Here is a 23,657-nt window from a genome sequence, read left to right as displayed (position 1 = left end):
TTTTGATCATTTAAAAAATTTCTGTGAAACAGTCGTTCAAATTTATATTCTAGTGTTTCCTCGTAGAAAGAAAACACTGCTTTCAAAGGAACACTTAATTCTTGTCATTTTAGTTTAGGGGAAAAAATACGTAAAGGAATAGAAAATATTTAAAGGGTGATACAGTATCAAAGACTGTGAGCAATATCCTTATGTTACTGGAAATGCTAAATTTAAAATTTTCTAAGTTTAATAAATAAAAAAGAAATTATACTTTAAAAGGAGAATTGGCTAGGGATGCTTTCTTTTTTTCATTTTCTGGAAAGTAAAAATAATTTTTGTTTCATTTCTAGCCTTTATGAAATTCCAGCTGTGTCCTCATCATCCTTTTTTGAAGAGTTTGGCAAACTGTTGAGGGAAACGGATGAAATGGACAACATCCATGATGTGACATTTCAAGTTGGCAATAGAATCTTCCCTGCACATAAATATATTTTGGCAGTGCGTTCTGACTTTTTCCAGAAATTGTTTCTTTCAGATGGTACTACTTTAGACTTTATAGATGTTTACCGGAAAGATGAAGATTCTGCAGGGTGCCATCTCTTTGTGGTAGAGAAGGTTCATCCTGACTTGTTTGAATACCTTTTACAATTTATATACACAGATACTTGTGACTTTTTAACTCATGGCTTCAAACCAAGAATCAATTTAAACAAAAAACCAGAAGAATATCAGAGCACTCCGAATTGTCATTTGAATAAAATGAATTCCCATGAAGATAATCAGAAGTCAGCATTTGAAGTTTACAAAAGTAATCAAGCTCATACAATTAGTGAAAAGCAGAAAAGCAAAAACAAATCTTCCAGAAAAGTAAAAAGTGTTGGGGAAGATGATCCTGTAAAAATGTTGCAAAATGTTGCAAAGAAATTTGGTTTCAGTAATTTGAGTAGTAGGTATGACTCCTCCTTGATATCTGTTCATGTACCTCATTATGTCCTCCTTTTAGAAATTCTTTGTTGTTTTTTTTTTGTTTTTTTGTTTTTTTGCTTTGATTTACTGCTGCTACTGTTCTTGCTTCTGTTCTTGGACCTGCTTCTCCTCCTCCTCCCCTCCCTTCCCCCCATTCCCTCCTCATCTTCCTTCTCTTATTTTCTCTTTCCCTCAGTCTCCGTCTCCATGTCCTTTTCTCTCCAACTCCCCTTTAGTTTTTGGATTTGTATCTTTCTTTTCATGGACCTGTTTCTCTATTTTCTGTGAAAGCTATCTCTGGGATTCCCTGGATTAAAACATTAAAGATAGGAAGGCTGTTAGTGGGTTTGAACTCTCAGTGGTGTTTGTATAACAGGGATCTGGAGTGGCAGACAGTGTGGTATTCTGGAAAGAGTACTGTCTTTGGAGTTAGAAAGAACTATACATGCCTCTTAGCTCTATGACTAGCTAGGGCAAATTTCTTACTTCCTTGAACCTCAGTTTCTCAGTATATAAAAGGGGAGGGATAATATTGACCTAATATTGTTGGTGTAGTTTGGTCATACAGCATGTATAAAGTGCCTAATACAGTATTTGTCATCTTATAAACCAGATTTTTTGGAATTCTCTGTTTTTAAGGTATTTATGTTGCCTGTGGCAGTATAACCTTAGTTGTGGGACAGGAGCAAGGGAGGGGAGTATATCATGTTTTCTAATTGAAAACAGTGAAGGGCTTTATGCATAATGATGTTTAATGTATTTTGAATATTAAGTATGATATTTCTTTATCACAGAGTGGGGGTTAGTTGAGATACTCTTCCAGGTGATACAGATCATATAATTATGTTCAGATGTGGGCTAATTTGTTGGATTTTTGTTGTTGTTCGTTTTGGTAGGGGAGTATATTCACCAGTTGTTAATTTTTACCCTTGATAGGTTGGATGGAGTCCGATTTGAGAATGAAGAAATTAATGTCATTGCCAAGAAAACTGGTAATAAACCAAAGCTAAGTCAGAGAAAATGGTAAGTTAGGAAATGAAGATAAACTTTTCATCCCTAGATTTTGGGACCTAAGTGTGGAAATAGAGCTCTTTTTACTCATATGTGAAGCAAAGTGTGTATGTGGATACCCTCTTACCTTTATTAGTCTTCTTTATTTCTGGAAATGTTGGAGAGCTGTTGAGGCAAATGGATGAAGTATTAACTGCTCAATAAGACATTGATACAGTTCATTTTTTTCTGATTACTTTCTAATGAAGAAAGGAATTAAAAAATTTTTTTGGCCTGAATTTTGTATTTTTTTATAAGTAAGTAATGATGTTAACCCAAAATAATTATGCCTCGTCAGCATTATGAAGATTATTTCCTTTAGTATAATCTTTTTCTGTAATAGATATACTATTCTAAATATGTTTATTATTAAAAGTTTTTGTTTTTAGGTATGTGTACTTGGTAGGTGAAAAGTCTTGGAGAAAAAAAACTGTGGCGGTATCTAGACTGTGCTTAGCACAGAATAGGTTGTACAAATAAGTGAATTAAAGACCTTTGACTATGATGTTACTTATTACACCGGGCCTGTATTGAAAAAGGAAAATAAAAAGCAAGACTTTTTTGAATATTTATCTGTATTCAGTTCCCTTTATAAATATTATCTTTATTGTAAGGCCTTATTATCTTCCCTAAAGTGGAAGGAGATGAAGTACTTTATATGTATACCCTCAAGTTGTATATTCTTTGCCACCTTTAATTAGGAGAAAATCAAACGTTAAAACAAATCCTATAATGGATTTTCTTATTTTTTATTTGCTAAATATGTAAAGAAATTGCTCTTCAATTAAACTTTTTTTTTTTTTTTTTCAGTTCTTATTTATGTGATGTGACCATGAAATCAGTGGATGGAAAGGAATTTCCTTGTCATAAATGCGTTCTTTGTGCTAGACTTGGTAGGTACACTTTTGTTAGTTGCTGATTTTTTGTTTTGGTATTGTTTCACTATTCTTACTCAATTTTTTTTCTTTCAGAATATTTTCATAGTATGCTGAGTAGCTCATGGATTGAGGTAAGATTTAAATAGAACACATAGGCTGGTAGTTATACTTTATACTTTTGGGAAATTATATGCTAAAGAAATTAAAAAATATTTTAACTCAGTTTTTGCTTTGTATTCAACTATATTTATGCATAAGCCTGCTGGAAAATAGCAACATTCCAAAATGAAAATTGTTGCAAAAAAGTTCCTTAAATAAATTCTTCATTATTATTTGGACTTGTATTTGGAATACCAGTTTGTTTCTTTTTTTCTCAATTTTTCTTGATTCTTTTTCATGTTACAAGGCATTTTAAAATTAAATGTATCTCATTTTAGCTTTGCGTTTTATAAATGTTATGTTGTTTTGCATTTGATGTGATTCCTGTTAAAAGTTTTTCATACCAATAACCTCAGTCAGATTGTAGTAGTATTTTGTAGTTTAATTATTTTACTCTATTTTATTTAGGCTTCCAGTTGTGCAGCTCTGGAAATGCCAATACATTCTGACATACTGAAAGTTATTTTGGACTACCTCTATACTGATGAAGCTGTGGTGATAAAAGGTATTAATAAGAGTTAAGACATTTCAGATATTTAAGATATAGTTAAAAATGATAAAAATCACGTGAATCTTCATTTCTACTCTAATTGAAATAAGCCATCAACAGAGGCTTAAATTTAAAATAAGCAGTAGGGATAATTACTAATAGTAAAGAATGGAAAAGAAAATTTTCATTACCTATGTGAATATATAAGACTTATTAATATTGGTTGAGATTAGATTTAACATTTCCATACCCAGCTACTTATATGATTAAATGAGGACTTGACAGCAGGGAGTATAGCTTTGACAGTCTACAAAAGTTCTTTCTTGCCTATTTTTCCCCTGTGCGAACATACCTGAAGTAAAATAAATAGACTAATAATTGAACCGAAATTTATAAAGACAGTTCATTTGTATACTTTGTCAGGCAACACACCCATGTTTTATTTACCAGGTGTCTTTAGTCATAGAGTGGTATGCTTCTGTGTTCTGTTGTATGTTGATACCACATTTTCTTTATCCATTTGTCGATGGACATTTAGGCTGTTTCTATATTTTAACTGTTGTGAATAATGCTGCAGTGAACTTGGAAATGCAGGTATATCTTCAAGATCCTGATTTCAGTTCCTTTGGCTAAATACTCAGAAGTGGGATTGCTGTATCATATGGTAGTTCTATTTTTAATTTCTTGAGGAACCTCCATACTGTTCTCCATAGTGGCTGCACCAATTTACACTCCCACCAACAGTGCACAAGGGTTTCCTTTTCTCCCCATCTTCATCAACACCTGTTATCTTGGTTTTTTTTGATAATAGCCTTCCTAACAGGTAGAAGGTGACATCTCACTGTGGTTTTGATTTTCATTTCCCTGATAAATAATGACGTTGAGCACCTTCTCTTTTACCTGTTGTCCATTTGTATGTCTTATTTGGACAAATGTCTATTAAGGTCTTTTGCCTGTTAAAAAAAATTTTTTTTATGTTTCTTTGTAAAAAATTTTTATATTGTATTGGACTATAGTTGATTTACAGTGTTGCAGGTTGTTTCAGGTGTACAGCAAAGTGAATCAGTTATACATATACATGTATCTATTCTTTTTCAAATTCTTTTCCCATTTAGGTTATTACAGAATATTGAGCAGAGTTCCCTGTGCTATATGTAGGTCCTTGTTTGTTATCTATTTTAAATATAGTAGTGTGTACATGTTAATCCTAAACTCCCAATTAATCCATCGGCACACCTTTCCCCTTTGGTAACCATAAGTTTGTTTTCTAAGTCTGTAATTTTTTTTGTTTGTTTTGCTATTGTATTTTTAGGAGTTCCTTATATATCCTGGATATTAATCTCTTATCAGTTATGGTTTGCAAATATTTTCTCCCATTCCAAAGTTGCCTTTTTATTTTGTTGACTGCTTTGCTGTGCTTTTGGTTTCATGTAATACCACTTGTTTATTTTTGCTTTTGTTACATGTGGTTTGGTGTCACATCTAAAAAATCATTGCTAAGACCAATGTCTGGGAGCTTTTCCCCTTTTTTCTTCTAGGAGTTTTATAGTTTCAGGTTTTAGATTCAAGTCTTTAATCCACTTTGAGTTGATTTTTGTGTATGGTGTAAGATGTGGGTCCAATTTCATTGTTTTGCATGTGGATATTAAGTTTTTCTAATACCCTTTATTGAAGAGACTGTCCTTTCCCCATTTTGTATTCTTGACACCCTTGTCAAAGATTAATTGGCTGTATATATGAGGGTTTATTTCTGGGCTCTGTATTCTGTCTCATTGGTCTACATGTCTGTTTTTATGGCAGTACGTTATAGTGTTGATTACTGAAGCTTTGTAATAGGATTTGGAAATCAGGAAATGTGATGCCTCCAGCTTTGTTGTACTTTTTCAATAGTGCTTTGGCTATTTACGGTCTTTTATGGTTCCGTATGAATTTTAGGATTACTTTTTCTACTTCTGTGAAAGATGCCGTTGGAATTTATATAGGATTTCATTGAATATGTAGATTGCTTTGGGTAGAATGGGCATTTTAACAATATCAGTTCTTCCAGTCCATGAACATGGGCTATCTTTCCATTTATTTGTACCTTCTTTAATTTCTTGTCTCAGTGTTTCATAGTTTTTGGTGTGCAGATCTTTCACCTCCTTGGTTCAGGTTATTCCTAAGTCTTTTATTCTTTGTGATGCGATTGTGCGTGGGATTGTTTCCTTAATTTCTCTTTCTGTTAGCTCATTGTTAGCATATAGAAATGCAACAGGTTTTTGTGTATTGATTTTGTACCCTGCAACTTTATTCTTTCATTATTTTTAATAGTATTTTGGTGGCGTCTTCAGGGTTTTCTATGTATACTGTCATGTCATCTGCAAACAATGACAGTTTACTTCTTTTTCAATTTGGATTCCTTCTATTTCTTGTCTCATTGCTGTGGCTAGGACTTCCAATACTGTGTTGAATAAAAGTGGCGAGGGTGTGCATCCTTGTCTTGTTCCTGATCTTAGGTGAAAGCTTTCAGGTTTTTACTGTTGAATATGATGTTAGCTTTAGGCTTGTCATATATGGCCTTTATTTTGTTGAGGTACATTCCTTATATACCTAATTTCTTGAGAGTTTTTATTATGAATGTATGTTGAATTTTGTCATATTCATTTTCTGCAGCTATTGAGAGGATCGTATGATTTTTAGCCTATGTTCTGTTAACGTGGTGTATCGTGTTGATTGATTGGCACATGTTGAACTATCCTTGCATCACAGGTGTAAATCCCACTCGATCATGGTGTATGATCCTTTTAATATGCTGTTTAATTTGGTTTACTGGTATTTTATTGAGGATATTTATATGTATGTTAATCAGGGATATTGTTCTGTACTTTTCTTTTCTTGTAGTGAACTTGTCTGCCTTTGGTATCAGGATAATGCTGGCCTCATAAAATGAGTTTGGAAGTTTTCCCTCCTATTCAGTTTTTGAGATGAGTTTAAGAAGGATTGAGGTTAATGTTTCTTTAAATATTTGGTAGCATTCACCTGTGAAGCTTTCTAGTTTTGGGCTTTACTTATTTTGGAGACTTCTAATTATTGATTCAGTCTCCTTACTGTGTTATTGGTCTGTTCAGATTTACTATTTCTTCATGATTCAGTTTTGGTATGTTGCTAGGAACTGATCCATTTCTTCTAGATTATCCAATTCATTAGCATATAGTTCACAGTAGTCTCTTATGATCGTTTGTATTTCTGCGATATCACTGCGATATCACTGGTAATGTTTCCTCTTTCATTTACAATTATTTGAGTCTTCTTTTTTCTTAGTCTACAGGGGTGTGTTAATTTTGTTTATCTTTTCAAATAACCAACTCTTAGTTTAATTGGTCCTTTCTATTGTTTTACTAGTGTCTGGTTCATTGATTCCTGCTTTATCTATATTATTCCCTTTCTTCTAACTTTGGGCTCTGTTTTTCCTTTTTATAGTTCTTTGTTGTGTAAAAACCTTAAGGTTGTTCTTTTGTGATCTTTCTTTTTAAGGCATTTATCAGTATAAACGTGTTTCTTAGAACTTCTTTTGTTTAATCCTATAAGTTTTTTGTTTTTTGTTTTTTTAATTTTTATTTATTTATTTATTTATGGCTGTGTTGGGTGTTCGTTTTTTCTGTGCGAGGGCTTTCTCTAGTTGTGGCAAGCAGGGGCCACTCTTCATCGCGGTGCGCGGGCCTCACTATTGCGGCCTCTCTTGTTGCGGAGCACAGGCTCCAGACGTGCAGGCTCAGTAATTGTGGCTCACGGGCCCAGCTGCTCCACGGCACGTGGGATCTTCCCAGACCAGGGCTCGAACCCGTGTCCCCTGCAATGGCAGGCAGATTCTCAACCACTGCGCCACCAGGGAAGCCCTCATGTGACTGTTTTTGACTTAAAGCCCATTTTGTGTGATACAAGTATGCCCAACCCCTGTTACCATTTGCATTGAGTATATGTTTTCATCCTGTCACTTTCAGCCTATGTGTGTCCTTAAAGGTAAAATAATTTTCTTGTAGGCAGCATATAGTTGTACCTTGTTTTTTAATCTATTCAACTACTTTGCTTTTGATTGGAGAATTTAATCCATTTACATTTAAAGTAATTATTGGTAAGTAAGGATGTACTTCTGGAATTTTGTCAGTTGTCTTCTGACTGTTTTGCAGTTCCTTTGTTCCCTTCTTCCTCTTGTGCTGTCTTCCTTTGTAATTTAATGATTTTTTGGTAGTGGTATGCTTTGGTTCCTTTCGCTTTACCTTTTGTGTTTCTACTGTAGGTTTTTGCTTTGTGGTTACCATGAGGCTTACATGTAATAATATTTTATAATTATAACAGTCTGTTTTAAAATAACCACAAGTTTTTTTCTTTTTCTTTTTTTTAAATTGATGTTTAGTTGAATTACAATATTAGTTTCAGGTGTACAGCATAGTGGCTGAATATTTTTATTGATTATACTCCATTTAAAGTTGTTACAAAGTAATGTCTGTATTTCTGTGTGCTGTACACTATATATATCCTTGTTGCTTATTTATTTTATACATAGTAGTTTCTAACTCTTAATCCCATAAACCTATCTTGCCCCTCCCCCTTCCCTCTCCCCACTGGTAACAACTGCTTTTGTTCTCTGTATCTGTGCGTCTGTTTTTGTTTTGTTATATACATTTGTGTTATTTTTTTTAGATTCCAGGATTCCACATATAATTAATAACATGGAGTATTTATCTCTCTCTGACTTATTTCATTAAGCACAATACCCTCTAGGTCCATTGTTGCAAATGGCAGAATTTCATTCTTTTTTTTATGGCTGAGTAATATTCCACTGTATGTGAGATACACACACACACACACACCCACCCACCCACCCACATCTTTATCCATTCGTCTATTGATGGGTATTGGGGTTACTCCCTATCTTGGTTGTTATTCACAACTTAACTTTGATTCCATACAAATCCTCTTCACTCTTACTTTTCTCCCCCTCTGCATTATTTCTTCAAATATTCTTTATGTCTGTTCTTTTTTCCTTCTGGGACTACCATAAGTATCTATCTAGGCTGGATGGTGTTCCATAGGCCTCTTATACTCAGTGTATTTTTATTCATTCTTGTTTTTCTTTCTGTTCCTCTGATTGGATGATCTCAATTGATGTATAGTTTCTGTCTTCATTGATAGTCTTAATTTCATGAGATATTATTCTTATACTTTCTTTTAGATTTTTAGACATGATTTTTTTAGTTCTTTGAACATATGCAAAATAATTGATTTTAAGTCTGTAATATGTAATGGCTCAGCATCTTAGCATTCTCAGGGACAGATTCTCTTGGCTGCTTTTTTTCTGTATATAGACCATATATTTACATCTCTCTTTTCATCTTTTATAATTTTTTGTTGAGAACTGGACGTATCTAAATAATATCATGTAGCAACTCTTGAAATCAGATTTTCCTCCTTCCCCAGGGATTGTTGTGTTTGCTGTTTGTTTAGTGACTTATTGGAACTAATTCTGTAAAATTGGTATTCTTTGTCATATATGACCACTGAGGTCTCTGCTTGGTCAGCTTAGTGGTCAGCTACTAATTAGACAGAATTTTCCTTAAATGCCTAAACCAGTAAATCTCGAAGCCTGTGCCTAGGGGCTCTTTGTGTGTGTGGCGGCCTGGCTTCAGTTCTTAGCCGGGCAGTTTACAACTGTGCCTTAGATTCACTTCCTGCTTTTGCAGTCTCAAGGTCAGCCAGAAGTAAGAGTTTTGGGCCTTCTTAAGTTTTTTCTGGGCATGTGCACAGCCCTCCACATATGTATGACCTTCTAGATTCATAGGAATATGTTAAAACTTCAAAACCCCTTATGGACACAGTCAGCTCAGACAGAATAACAGAGACTGAAATTTATGATTCACAGTTCTGGAGGCTAGACGTCTCAGGTCAAGGTCCAGCAAGGTTGGTTTCTGGTGAGGATTCTCTTCCTGGCTTGTACATGGCTGCCTTCTTGTTATGTCCTTACTTGACCTTTCCTCAGTGCTTGTGTGTGAGTGTGAGTGGAGAAAGAGAGAGTGAGAGAGTACACACACACGAAGGGGATTAGTTGGGGGAGATGATGGATCTGTGATGTCTCTTCTTAGAAAGACACTAATCCTGTCAGATCAGGGCCCTACCTTATGACTGCATTTAACCTTAATCAGTTCCTTAGAGCCCTGTCTCCAGATACAACCACACTGGAAATTATACCTTCAACATGTGAGTTTTCAGGGGACATAAACATTCAGTCACGACAATATCTCTTTCCCTAGATGTTCTTTTTAAGTTTTTTTAACCTGCTTCTTGTTTGCTCTATCCCTTATTTATTGTCTTGGGCAGCTTCAGTGTTAACTAATTGCTAATTGTTTTGAATAAATGCCCTCTTCTGAGGCTGTTCACACTGGGCAAGCTTTGAGTCAGGTCAAATAAACCCCTGCTGACTGGGTTTCCAGGAAACTGCCAGACAGGTCAAATAATGACAGTTTCTAGATAATGTTGCCCCACAACTGTTCTGTCTCCTCCAGTGGATGTAGCTGCCTGTGATTGCAGGATTGATGGTTTTCACGACTACTGAGGAGGAGAGGCGAGGAGAGGAGAGGAGAGGAGGATCTAAGTAGGAGCAGCTAGTCTCCCAAAGCTTACTATTCTTAAGATTCCGCCAATTTTTTTGAGTCAGTGCTCCCTAGATTATTGCAAGCCTTTGGCTAATTTCTAGAATTCTGAAAAAGTTGATTTTTGATAATTTTTTTATAATAGTCTCATTGTTTTTGTGGAGAAGAATTTTTGAAGTAGTTCTTAGTCTGCCATTTCAATGACTTCACCTCTCCCTCATATTTTTTTTTTTTAATTTTTAAAAATTTATTCATTTATTTTTGGCTGCGTTGGGTACTCGTTGCTGCTTGCAGGCTTTCTCTAGTTGCGGTGAGCAGGGGCTACTCTTTGTTGCGGTGCACAGGCTTCTCGTTGCGGTGGCTTCTCTTGTTGTGGAGCACAGGCTCTAGGCGCGCGGGCTTCAGTAGTTTTGGCACGTGGGCTCAGTAGTTGTGGCTTGCGGGCTCTAGAGCACAGGCTCAGTAGTTGTGGCGCACGGGCTTAGTTGCTCCGCGGCATGTAGGATCTTCCCGGACCAGGGCTTGAACCCCTGTCCCCTGCATTGGCAGGCGGATTCTTATCCACTGCGCCACCAGGGAAGCCCCTCCCTCATTTTTAAAAATGGTTTATTTACTTTCATTTTTTCTTTTTTAAATGCATATATTTCATCTTCATTTTGAGGGCTTTTTGCTTTTTATTTACTTATTTATTTTTGGCTGCGCCGGGTCTTAGCTGCAGCACGCGGGATCTTTTAGTTGTTGGCATGTGGACTTCTTAGTTGCAGCATGCAGACTTCTCAGTTGCGGTGTGTGGACTCTTAGTTGTGGCGTGTGAACTCTTAGTTGCGGCATGCATGTGGGATCTAGTCCCCCGACCGGGGATTGAACCTGGGCCCCCTGCATTGGGAGCACAGAGTCTTACCCGCTGGACCACCAGGAAAGTCACTCATTTTTTTCTTTTTAAGTATTTTTTTTTTTCTTCCTATGGTGGTGGTATTGTTTTTTTTTTTCTTTCCTATTTATATTACTATTCTGGCAGTGATTTTAGCATTGCTTAAGGTCATTAATAGTACACTGGATCAAGTTTATGTTAAATTAAGGAAGTTCTATAGTTTTAAAAAAAAAGTACTCTTAGATGACCAATTTTGTTTTAAGTAAGGAAGCCTAAGAGCATTATTCACCTCTCCCTTCGTCCTTCCCTGCCCCCTCTACCCCCCGTATGTATATATATGTTTTAACATATGTGTATCTAATTAACATACACCTGTATATTACCTTCGATGATGAGATTTGACTTTCCCCTCTATTAGTTTGAGAAATGTTTGTTCAACAGCAATGGGAGATTTTAAACAAGTCAGGCATTCTAGTGGTTCTTTAGACTAAAAAAGATCTACTCAAGTTGCCCATTTTATGGTCCTAGTCTGAACCAGGGCATTTTGGGTGTGTTTTATTTTACAGCTTTCTACTGAAAAGACAGAAATATTTTGATGTTATTACTGTTTATCATACTTGCCATTTCAACATTTAGAAAATAATCATCATAATTCTCTCGTTTGTAGTGTCTTAATTACTTGAACTTTTTCCCCTTACGTATAATGTTTACAAAATAATAATAAAGAGTGACGCTTCTTTTTCTTTTCTTTTTTTTTTAGAATCTCAAAATGTGGATTTTGTTTGTAGTGTTCTTGTGGTGGCTGATCAGCTTCTCATATCTCGATTGAAAGAGATTTGTGAAGTGGCATTAAGTGAAAAACGTGAGTTTTTGAATTAGAATCTTAGTGTGTTTTCAGGTTGATCCAGGATTTACTGTATTTTATTGACTTTCTGATGAAGTTTATGGTAAAATGCATGTGTTTGTATCATTAAAAATATCAAGACATTTAAACTACTTCGTGTCATTTGTAAGCACATCCTATTTTAGAGATGTTAATATGTGAAAACATGAACATCTTAGAATTGAAATACGTTAATTTTTTGGAAATGCCATAAAAGCTTGAATAATAAAGATGGCATGAAACTTATTTTGGAATCTGAAAGATGAGAGTTTGAAAGCAGAAATTTTTTACCCTTGCCCTGGTCTGTAACTCTACACTTAGCTACCCTGCTATTTGCTGGAATTTTTATGTAACCATCCTGTTAATATATTTGATCAAAAACTTCTCTTTTCTCTCAAACTCTTATTTTTCTCTCTCTGTTCATTATTTCTGTTAATTGCATGGCTGTCATCCTAACACTCAACTTTGGAACCCAGAGTTATTTTTTGTTATTTTGTTTTTACACCCAAATTGCAGCTGTCAAAATTGATTATAATCTTAACTGTGTTGATCACATTTCTCCTACCTTTTTATTCTCACTGTCACTCTGCTAGTTGAGATCACTGTTACCCATCCCTTCTATGTCGTGTCATAGTAGTCTTTTAAGTCCTGTTTCTCTTTTCTAACTTCTTTAATCTTTCTGTAGGAAGGAATTAATGTCTTCCCTTGTTCATATATTTTTAATTGCTTACTCTGGGCTAAAGGTTAAATTTCTTCACCCTGATATAAAAGTTTCTTGGCTTTCTAATCTTATCTTTGTTCTCTTTCTTTGCCTCTTCAGGAAGTGTGAAGGGATTTCCTGTCAAATTTTTCTAATTTGTACTTCTAATAGTTTGTCTTAGCTCTAGAGTCTTATTTACTCACTTCTCTTGAGCTCTGTGGAGTATCTTCTCCTTGAACAACTCTAAAGTTTTTGTATGATCCATTTTTATTTCTGTGCAATGGGAGAATTTGGGTTCATCATTAGTTGAAACTTTAGGTTAGTCAAGAGTGAGGCAGCGATCATTATTGTCTGCATATAACTTTTGACTGAGTTATAAGGGAGAAAGAACAAAGAAGTGGAGGAAGCCAGGTGTAGAAAATAGTTGTGTTCCTCTGTTGGCTGGGACTCAGAGTAAGTAAGAAAAAGAATGGAGGGGTTTGGGAAGCCAAAGTTACATGCTAGGTAAATAGAATATTCTGGGACAGTCTCTAGCAAAACACACTTCATATATAAAGTTAACAAGGATTGTAACAAAATCTAGCATCTTTTGTACAATATGCCAGATTCTGCATTGGCATGAACAATAATGTGTAAGATTTAAATGTACTTACTTTCTAAATATATAGTATTTGTACGTGTTTATATATGTAAATATACCCACGTAAAGTCTGATAGATGACTCAACATAAATATATTTTGTAGAACGATTTCATCAGTTTCTCCTACTCCTAAGTATACTTTTTTAGTTTTATAGAAGAGAGAATGACTATTCTGTGCTATGTAAATGAAAAGGAATGTTGTTTATCAGTGAAAGTTAAAAATATTCTGAAAAGGTTAGGTAGAAGATTGTCAATTCTTATATGTTTGCTTTTAGATGACACTGTAATGCACCTTCTGTGTTTTCTTTTGCTTAAAATTTTACGTGTGTTTATACTTCCTCTGAACAAGTCATTTAAAATTACTTTGGCATATTGGGATGGAAAATGAGTTGTATATTTGCCCTAGTATAACTTATTTTTGGCAAGACACTACTTTCAGTTTTCCTTCTTCTAAGTGCTCAAACCTGACAACTTGAGAAGTAAGTATATTTCATTTGCTGTAGTAACATGCCTTTCATCTCATTCCGCATATCTTTTCCTTTGTAGTTACCCTTAAGAATGCTGCTATGCTACTGGAATTCGCAGCAATGTATAGGGCTGAACAGTTGAAACCGTCTTGTTTACGGTTTATAGGACTGAATATGGCAGCTTTACTTGAAGCAAGGTAGGTTAGATATATACAGACTGTTGCAAAAGCACTTATTTATATATAATAACAAATATATTAGTAATTTAAAAGTGAACAACGATAAATCCCAGCTTTGTAGAAAAAGTGAAAATGTGAGGGAGTTTAATCATTCCATCAGTATTTGGATGCTTAATATATGCCAGCCATTGCTAAGATACTACCGGGAACAAATAAAGACGATATCCTTGCCCTCGGTGGTGCTTACATGCTGGTTGGAAGGTTGTGGGACAATATTATCACAAGTATATTTGTATATGTTTTCATATCTCTTTGTTTAGGCTAATTTGTAACTATGTAGTTTTTACCTTGGCTTTTGGAAACTATCTGTAATACTAATTAAGCCAGCACTTAATTACTTCACATACATGCATGCATACAATTTGTTACTGGTTGATTTCTGTTTTCTCTTTGTATTTATTCTCTTTTAAGATATTTCCTATACTACATACTGATTCTTTGGTCAAACTTAGGGTGCACCAGATGGCATGAAAAAATTGAGTTGGTCTAGTTTATGGCAAGCTGATACGTGTGTTGAAGCTTGCATGGTAATGAAATTTTTCTTATGAAAAATGACACATTTTACGTGAAAAAAATCAGCTAAATATATGTATCCTGTTTTATAAGCTAATATTTCATGTTATATTGATGTTTACCTGGATGGAAAGAATTTGATAAATGCTAATGATTTAGGAGTCATTGACATTTTAGAATTAGAGGAATCTTGGGAAATTTAATCCCATTGTTTTCAACTGTTTTAGCAGTGGAATTTTTTAATGAAATAAATTTACAGCTTTATTTTTTAGCATAAGGTCACAAATTCATTACATTTACTCAGTATAAAGTCAGTGATGAGAAAAGTAAGTCTTTTTGGTCAGCACGGGAATTTCAGATTAGATTTCTTGGTGTCAGTTGCATTTTTAAAGTCGGTGTCTAGTGTAATGCTGTATTTTGTTTTAATTGCAATAATAGCTAACACTTACTGCCATAATAATAGTTATTAATAGTAATAATTAATAATAGTACTATAATAATAGTTACATAGTAATAATGATAATTAATGGTATGTGCCAGGCAGCATTCTAAAAGTGTTATATGGATTCACTTAATTTTCATGAAAACCTTACGAAAGTAGATTCTGTTTATATCCTCATATGAGGATGAGAAAACTCGTGAAACTTTTTTTTTTGGCAAATAATCAAGAAAACCTTGATCCATATAATTAATTATAAATGGTAACAGTTTTTTGATAATTCACCTTTCAAAGTCAGGATGATGCTTGATGATGCTTAATGAAACTAATTCCAAAAACATGTTTGAAATAAAAGTTTTCTACCATTTTTAAAGGGTGAATCACTAACAGATTCTTAATAATTGCCATTTAGGGTTCAGTTTAGAGAAAATTCTTTTGGCTATTTAATGCTTTGTTATTTTGTGAAAAATGCTTTCCAAATGAAAATTAATATTATGGGATATTAGACAATGTCATTTCAAAATGCCTCTGGTATTTCATTGTCAGAACCTGGCAGAGGTTTCAGAATACATTTATTTTTTTTGCTGACATTACATTAGTCATTCTAATCATAGCAATTTTTTCCCCTTGCATTGCCAAATTAAGCTCGTTTAATTTGTCACAGTGTGAAACAAGCCAAATCTATCTAAAATATGATATTGGAGGATGATGTGTCACATTACTATTGTTCCATTATTATGTTGTGACAGGTTTGTGAGTTGAACTATTAAGGGTGGCACATGTGCTGCGGTGAATAATTTTACATGAGTAGACATTATAACTTGCATTAAAAGCAAAGACTTATGTAAATGTAACCATTCCTAGTCAAATATGTGTTTGCCAGAAGTGTAAATAAATACGCACAGAGATGTTAAGAAATCAGAGCTGCATCAAAATTGACGTAGCATCACAAGTTAATTGTCTTCAAAATGTTAAAAAACTAATGTGGTACAGATTTGAATATGGTTGCTTTGTATTAGTTTTAAAAATAGTTTGAAGTACACTTTAGAATGTAAACTTTGATTTAAATTTTTACTGATGCCTCAAAGTACCTCTTTGGAACCTGAGAATTCCTTAAAATCTCCTTTGAATACAATTGAACTAGTCCACATGTCGTTTTATTTTTTTAATTTTTAAATTTATTTTTATTTTTATTTTGGGCTGCGTTGGGTCTTTGTTGCTGCGCGCAGGCTTTCTCTAGTTGCGGCGAGCGGGGGCTACTCCTCGTTGCAGTGCGCAGGCTTCTCATTGCGGTGGCTTCTCGTTGCAGAGCACGGGCTCTAGGCATGTGGGCTTCAGTAGTTGTGGCTCACGGGCTCAGTAGTTGCAGCATGTGGGCCCTAGACCGTGCGGGCTTCAGTAGTTGTGGCTCATGGGCTCTAGCACGCAGGCTCAGTAGTTGTGGCGCACGGGCTTAGTTGCTCTGCGGCATGTGGGATCTTCCCAGATCAGGGATCGAACCTGTGTCCCCTGCATTGGCAGGCGGATTCTTAACCACTGCGCCACCAGGGAAGTCCCCAAACATTATTTTACACATGAAGATATTAAGGACTAGAGAGGGAAACTGAGTTGCTCAAGGTCATGTAGGTAATTGGGAGCAGTGATAATTCTAGATAGAATTCAGGTACCTGATAGGCCATTGTTCTGTCAATATAGTACTCCTTCTGTAGTAAAGATTATATTTGTGGAAAATGAAAGTTGAATACTTGCTATTATGATAGAAAATATTTTTCTATCACTTATTTATAAGAGTTGCTTGAGTTTTATTCAGTATGTTTGTCTAATATGTTTGCTGCTTATGTGAAATATATAACTACACATACTTCCAAAAAGAATTTGTTGCAGCTGGCATATTAATGCTTTAAAAAAATATTCCTTATTCAACAATATAAAATGTCTCTGCATATTTGAAAGTCTTAACAGGTATTAAACTTGAGTGTTAAGATAGAATTTTATATCTTATTATTTAGGTCTCTTGATGTTTTAAGTGACGGTGTTTTGAAGGATCTTTCTGTGTCTTACCGAAAAATGGTAAGGTTTATGTTTTTGTCAATTACAATATCAACTAAAGCAGTATATTTGGTCAGACTTCTCAATGGAACAATTTCCTAATGAATTCTGATTCATTAGGATCTTTTAAAAATGAGGACATAAGATTTCTTTACAAGCTGTACAGGTAAACACGATAATAAAAATTGAAGATATTTAATGATAAAATTAATACCTATTTAAATTTCTTTATAAATGAAAGTTATTGAATGCTTTGGGGTCTTTCGTTATTTATTTACTAAAGATCAGGACAGTGTAAAAATATGGATTTTAATGATTTTATTTATTTTTATTGAGGTAACATTGATTTATAACACTATGTAAGTTTCATGTGTACATTATTATATTTCTACTTCTGTATACCCTACAGCTTGCTCCCCACCAAGAATTTAACTTCCATCTGTCAGCATATAGTTGATCCCCTTTATCTATTTCACTCCCCACCTCCTCTTCTCCCTCTGGTAACTACTACTCTATTCTCTGTATCCACATGTTTGGGGTTTTTTTGTTTGTTTGTTTAGTTCATTTATTTTGTTTTTGTTTGTTTATTAGTGTTTTATGTTCCATCTATGAGTGAAATGATACAGTATTTGTCTTTCTCCATCTGACTTATTTCACTTAGCATAATATCCTCATGGTCCATCTATGTTGTTGCAAATGGCAAGATTTCATCTTTTATCATGGCTGAGTAGTATTCCTTTGTATGTGTGTGTGTGTGTGTGTGTGTGTGTGTGTGTGTGTGTATTTATATATATATACACATATACTACATTTTCTTTATCCATTCATCCCTTGATGGGCACTTAGGTTGTTTCCATATATTGGCTATTGCAAATAATGCCGCAGTGAACATAGGGGAGCATATATCTTTTCAAATAAGTGTTTTTGTATTCTTTGGATGAATACCCAGAAATGGGATAGCTGGGTATCTTATGGTAGTCTATTCTTAATTTTTTTAGGAATCTCCATACTGTCTTCTGTAGTGACTGCACCAATTTACAGTCTCACCAACAGTGTATGAGCGTTCTCTTTTCTCCACATCCTCGCCAACACATGGTATTTCTTGTCATTTTGACCCTAGCCATTCTGACAGGTGTACAGTGATATCTCAGTGTGGTTTTGATTTGCATTTCCCTGATAATTAGTGATGCTGAACATCTTTTCATCTGTCTGTTGGCCATCTATATGTCTTCTTTGAAAAAATATGTATTCAACTCCTCTGTCCGTTTTTTAATCAGGTAATTTTGTTGTTGTTGTTGAGTTGTATGAGTTATTTTAGGGTATATGATTTACAAATACCTCCTCCCATTTGGTAGGTTGTCTTTTTGGTTTATTGATGGTTTCCTTTGCTGTGCAGAAGCTTTTTAGTTTGGTGTAATCCCACTGATTTTTGCTTTTGTTTTCCTTGACTGAGGAGGCATATTTTAAAAGATATTGCTATGACTGATATCAGAGAGCATACCACCTGTGTTTTCTTTCAGTAGTTTTATGGTTTCAGGTCTTACACTCAAGCCTTTAATCTATTTTGACTTAATTTTTGTGTATGGTGTGAGATACTGGTCTAATTTAATTTTTTGGCATGTGGCTGTCCAGTTTTCCCAGCATTGTTTATTGAAGAGACTGTCCTTTCTCCATTGTGTATTCTTTGCTCCTTTGTTGTAAATTAATTGTCCATGTATGCAAGTGTTTATTTCTGGGCTTTCAATTCTGTTTAGAGATCTTTGCATCTGGTTTTCTGCCAATACCATGCCGTTTTGACTACAATGGCTTTGTAATATAGTTTGAAATCAGAAAATATGATACCTCCAGCTTTGTTCTTTTTTCTCAGCATTACTTTGACTATTCAGGGTCTTTTGTGGTGCCATATAAATTTTAGAATTTTTTGTTCTATTTCTGTGAAAAATGTTCTTGGGATTTTGATAGGGATTGTATTGAATTAGATTGCTTTAGGTAATATGGACATTTTGATAATGTTAATTCTTCTAATCCATGAGCCTGGCATATCTTTCCATTTATTTGTGTCAGATTTTTGGTAGAATCTTTAGGGTTTTCTATGTATATAAAAATCATGCCCTCTGCAGATAGTGACAGTTTTACTTCTTCTTTTCCAATTTGGATGTCTTTTATTTATTTTTTCTTGCCTAATTGCTCTGGCTAGCACTTCCAATACTATGTTGAATAAGAGTGGTGAGATTGAGCATCCTTGTCTTATTCCTGATCTTAGAAGGATAGCTTTTACTACTTCACTGTTGAGTATGTTAGCTGTGGGTTTGTCACATATCATCCCTCTGTACCATTCTGTCGAGAGTTTTTATCATAAATGGGTGTTGAATGTTGGCAAATGTTTTTTCTGCATCTATTGAGATGATCACATGATTTTTGTTCATTTTGTGAATGTGTTGTATCATGTTGATCGATTTGAGGATGCTGAACCATCCTTACATCCCTGGTGTAAATCCCACTTGATCATGCTGTATGATCCTTTTGATATAATTTTTAATTCGTTTTGCTAATATGTTGTTGAGGATTTTTGCAACTGCAGCCATCAGAGATATTGGCCTGTGATTTTCTTTCTTTGTGTTGTCTTTGTCTGGTTTTGGTATCGGTGATATTGGTCTTGTAAAATGAGTTAGGAAGCATTCCCTCCTTTTCAGTTTTTTGGAATAGTTTTAGGATAGATATTAAATCTTCTTTGAATATTGGTAGAATTCACCTGTGAAGCAATCTGGTCCTGGACCTATGTTTTTTGGGAGCTTTTTGATTACTGTTTCAAAAAGTACTGTTTCAAAAAGTACTAGTACACTGTCTCTGTACTAGTAATTGGGCTATTCAGATTTTCTATTCATGATTCGGCCCTGGAAGGTTGTATGTTTCTAAGAATTTGTCCATTTCTTCTAGGTTGTCCAATTTTTGTATTCTCTTATAATCCTTTATATTTCTATAGTATCTTTTTTTTTCTTTCATTTTTTATTTTATTTATCACGCTTCTCTCTTTTTTTTCTTAGTGAATCTAGCTAATGGTTTGTCAGTTTTGTTTATCTTTTCAAAGAACTGACTCTTAGTTTTGTTTGTCTTTTCAAAAAACTAACTCTTAGTTTCATTCATCTTTTCTTCTGTCTTCTCTGATCTTTATATTTCCTTCTTTCTACTGACTTCGGGCTTTGTTCTTCTTTTTCTAGTACCTTTAGGTGTAAGTTCTTCTTGTTTCTTGAGGTAAGCCTTTATTGCTACAAACTCTTAATACTGCTTTTGCTGTTTCCCATAGATTTTGGTATATTGTATTTTCATTTCCATTTGTCTTCAGGTAATTTTTTTGTTTCTCCTTTGATTTCTTCAGTGACCCAATTGTTGTTCTGTAGCATATTGTTCATCTTTACTATCTGTCATTTTTCCAGTGTTCTTGTTCTTGATTTCTAGTTTCTCATACCATTGTGATCGGAAAAGATATTTGATAGAATTTCAGTCTTCTTAAGTCTATATTGAGACTTCTTTTGTGTCCCAATTTATGGCCTATCCTTGAGAAAGTTCCATGAGCATTTGAGAAGAATGTGTGTTTTGCTGCATTGTTCTGTTTAAATCTGTTAACTATATCTGATCTAACGTTCTGGTTAAGGCCACTGTTTCCTTGTTGACTTTCTGTCTGGATGATCTATCTGTTGATGTAAGTGGGGTGTTAAATGTTCCCTACAATTATTTTGTTGTTGTCAGTTCCCTTGCTTTGGGTATGTTAGTAATCGTTGTATATATTTTGGTGCTCTTATGTTAGGTACATATACATTAGTCACTTTTATGTTTTCTTGATGAGTTGTCCTCTTTATATGCTGACCATTTTTTGCTCTTGTTACCTTTTTGGTTTGAAGTCTATTTTGTCTGGTATAAGGATGGCTACACTTGCTTTCTTTTGGCAGCCATTTGCTTGGAGTATCATCTTCCATCTCTTCACATTTAGCCTGTGTTTGTCATCAGAGCTGAGGTGCGTCTCCTGGAGGCAGCATTTGGTTAAGTCTTGTGTTTTAATGCATCCAGCCACTCTGTGTCTTTTGATTGATGAATTCAGTCCATGTACATTCAGGGGGATTAGTGATAGATGAGGATGTAGTCCTGAAATTTTGTGTTTTGTTTTTTGGTTGCTTGATATCTCTATTGTTTCTTTTTCCTTGTGTTTCTGTCTGTTATTTTGGTTTGGAGGTTTTCTGTGGTATTTTTCTTAGTTTCTTCTTTTTTTATGTTTCATGTCTCTGCTCTGTAACATAAAGTTTTGTGGTTGTCCTGAGCTTTGTATAATACGTCTCACAGATAAAATAGTCTTTTTTCTGCTGATAGTATGTTATCTTCATTTACCTGTATGAGTTTTTTTCATCCCCTTTTATGTTTTTGTTTTCTCACATTATCCCTTTCGATGTTGTGAGTTTGCTACCAAAAAGAAATAGCTTATAGTTATTTTTCTGCTTTCTTTTTTTCTCCGTTTAACCTTTATGCTCTCATAGAGTTGCAATTTTCTGGTTCTGTTTTATCATCTTGCTCAAAGTTTTGTGTCCCTTTGTCTTTTTTGTTTCTGTTAGAAGTGCTGCTTTCAACATGTCTTGTTAGGCAGGTCTTGTGTTGATGAACTCCCCTCAGCTTCTGTTTGAGAAAGTCTTTATCTCTCCTTCATATTTGAACGATGTCTTTGCTGGACAGAGTATTCTTGGCTGATGGTTTTTATCTTTTAGTATTCTGAGATTGTCATTTCACTCCCTCCTGGCCTGTTGGGTTTCTGCTGAGACATCTGCTGCTAGCCTAGTGGAGGTTCCTTTGTAGGCCACCAGCCTTTTTTTTTTTTCTCCCCCTTTTTGGCCACGCCACGTGGCTTGCAGGATCTTAGTTCCCCGACCAGGAATCAAACCTGGGCCCTGGCAGTAAAAACACTGAGTCCTAACCACTGGACCACCAGGGAATTCCCAGCTACCATCCTTTTTCTTGGCTGCCTTTAAAAATCTTTGTCATTGACTTTTGACAATTTTAATATTTTTTACATGTCTTGGAGAAGGTCGTTTTGCATTTAGGTGTTCTTTTAATTTCATGGACTTGTGTATCCAGTTCCTTTTCCAGCTTTGGGATATTCTCAGATATTATTTCTTTAAATAAACTCTCTTTTGCCTTCTCCCTCTCTTGTCCTTCTGGGTTACTCATTACCCTAATATTTTCCTTCCTAAATGAGTTGGATAGGTCTTGTGAAATTTCCTCACTTTTTTAATATTCTGTTTCTCTTCGTCTACTTGTATCATTTCAAGATTTCTACCTTTGAGCTTGCTAATTCTCTCTTCCATATGATCTGCTGTATTTCCATTTCTTTCTAATTCATTCTTCATCTCATTTATTGAGTTCTTCAACTCCAGCGTTTGTTTGATTCTTTTTTAGAGTTTCAGTCTCTTTGGTAAAGTATTTCTTCTGTTCATTAATTTTATTCCTGAGCTCATTAAACCGCCTTTCTGACTTCTCATAGCTTATTGAGTTCCTTCATGACAGCTATTTTGAATTCTCTATCAGTTAGATTGAAATATTCTGTGACTTAGTTTGGTTTCTGGAGAACTGTTATTTTCTTTTTGTGGTCGAGTGTTATTGTGGTTGTATATGGTACTTGAATTAAATTGTTCCTCTGCAGGTGCATTTGAAGTTAATGACAGGTTAGAAGTTAGAGTCCTTTCTTTTACTTTCCAGTAGGTGGCACTATAACACAGGTTTGTTTTCTCTTACCTGAGCTGGCTCTGATTATATTTGCTAGTTGGCATTTTCCAGCCTCCACCGGCTCTGAAAGAGGTGTGCTTCTGTGCCTTCATTATTGCTTCTTGTGCCTCCCAGGTCCTTACTGCCTTTCTTCTGCCAGAGCTACTGTCATCATCGGAATGTTGGGCTCTTCCCCAGCTTGTGGGATTCCTTGAGTAACAGTCTTTGTGTGGGGGGAGGAGGATCATGGGGGTGTTGGGAGCCAGGGTTGCACAGGTGCCTGTACTGTGTCTGATATTGTATGAGGTTCGTGGGCTTCCGCCACTGTTGATGGTGGGGGATGGCGGCTGGGTTCCAGGGCCCACTTCCACTGCTACCAAGCTACCTGTGGTTGTGAGCACCCCTCCATTCAGGATGCCAGAGTTGTAAGTGCACCGCCTCACATGCTGGTGCTGGGTTCCCTGAAACTGTGGGCTCAGCTGCCGTGGTTAGAGGCCCAGAACTGCAGGCACAGACTCCACTCTTTCATCTGTTCTGCCTCTCTCCTCTTGTGTTCCAGCCTACCCGCCTTTAGATGTACAAATGTGTGGAATTCTCTGGTGTCCTAGTGTGTTGGGCAGAGGCAACTTTGTTGAGCTCTGCATGTTTTACTGGTTGTAGATTGAAGGGGAGACAGAAAGGTAGCTGATGTCTTTCCTCTACAAATTTTGTATTTAAAAAGTGACGTCTTTTTTTCTATAGATTCCAGCAATGGATAGAAGAGTCATTACACCATATCAAGATGGACCAGATATTAGCTATTTGGATGTAGAAGATGGAGATATCTTTTTGAAAGAAGAAATAAATATGGAACAAAATTATTCGTAAGCTCTGTTTTTTTTTTTCCTTCCTTTTCTCCTTCCCCCATCCCCAATCTTGGACACTGTTGACACTTTTATATTAATATGGAAAGAAAAATT

The 23,657-nt window shown here is 35.1% G+C and overlaps 1 protein-coding gene across 8 annotated transcripts in view; it reads left to right on the top strand.

Annotated features, from left to right (window-relative positions):
• The window catches only part of IBTK (inhibitor of Bruton tyrosine kinase), a 94,447-nt gene that overhangs the window by 32,294 nt on the left and 38,496 nt on the right, over positions 1–23,657 (top strand). For all 8 annotated transcript variants that reach the window (XM_082405843.1, XM_082405841.1, XM_082405847.1 and 5 more), the window contains 9 exons: positions 333–932; positions 1,885–1,971; positions 2,809–2,891; positions 2,970–3,007; positions 3,444–3,540; positions 11,783–11,884; positions 13,793–13,910; positions 16,914–16,974; positions 23,440–23,561. In XM_082405843.1, coding sequence (XP_082261969.1) covers positions 333–932; positions 1,885–1,971; positions 2,809–2,891; positions 2,970–3,007; positions 3,444–3,540; positions 11,783–11,884; positions 13,793–13,910; positions 16,914–16,974; positions 23,440–23,561 — 1,308 coding nt within the window. The remainder of the gene's footprint in view (positions 1–332; positions 933–1,884; positions 1,972–2,808; positions 2,892–2,969; positions 3,008–3,443; positions 3,541–11,782; positions 11,885–13,792; positions 13,911–16,913; positions 16,975–23,439; positions 23,562–23,657) is intronic.

Source organism: Balaenoptera borealis, assembly GCF_965194805.1.
Source record: "Balaenoptera borealis genome assembly, chromosome: 9".
In the NCBI taxonomy this organism is placed as follows: Eukaryota; Metazoa; Chordata; class Mammalia; order Artiodactyla; family Balaenopteridae; genus Balaenoptera; species Balaenoptera borealis.
This window is presented reverse-complemented; position numbering and strand designations above follow the sequence as displayed.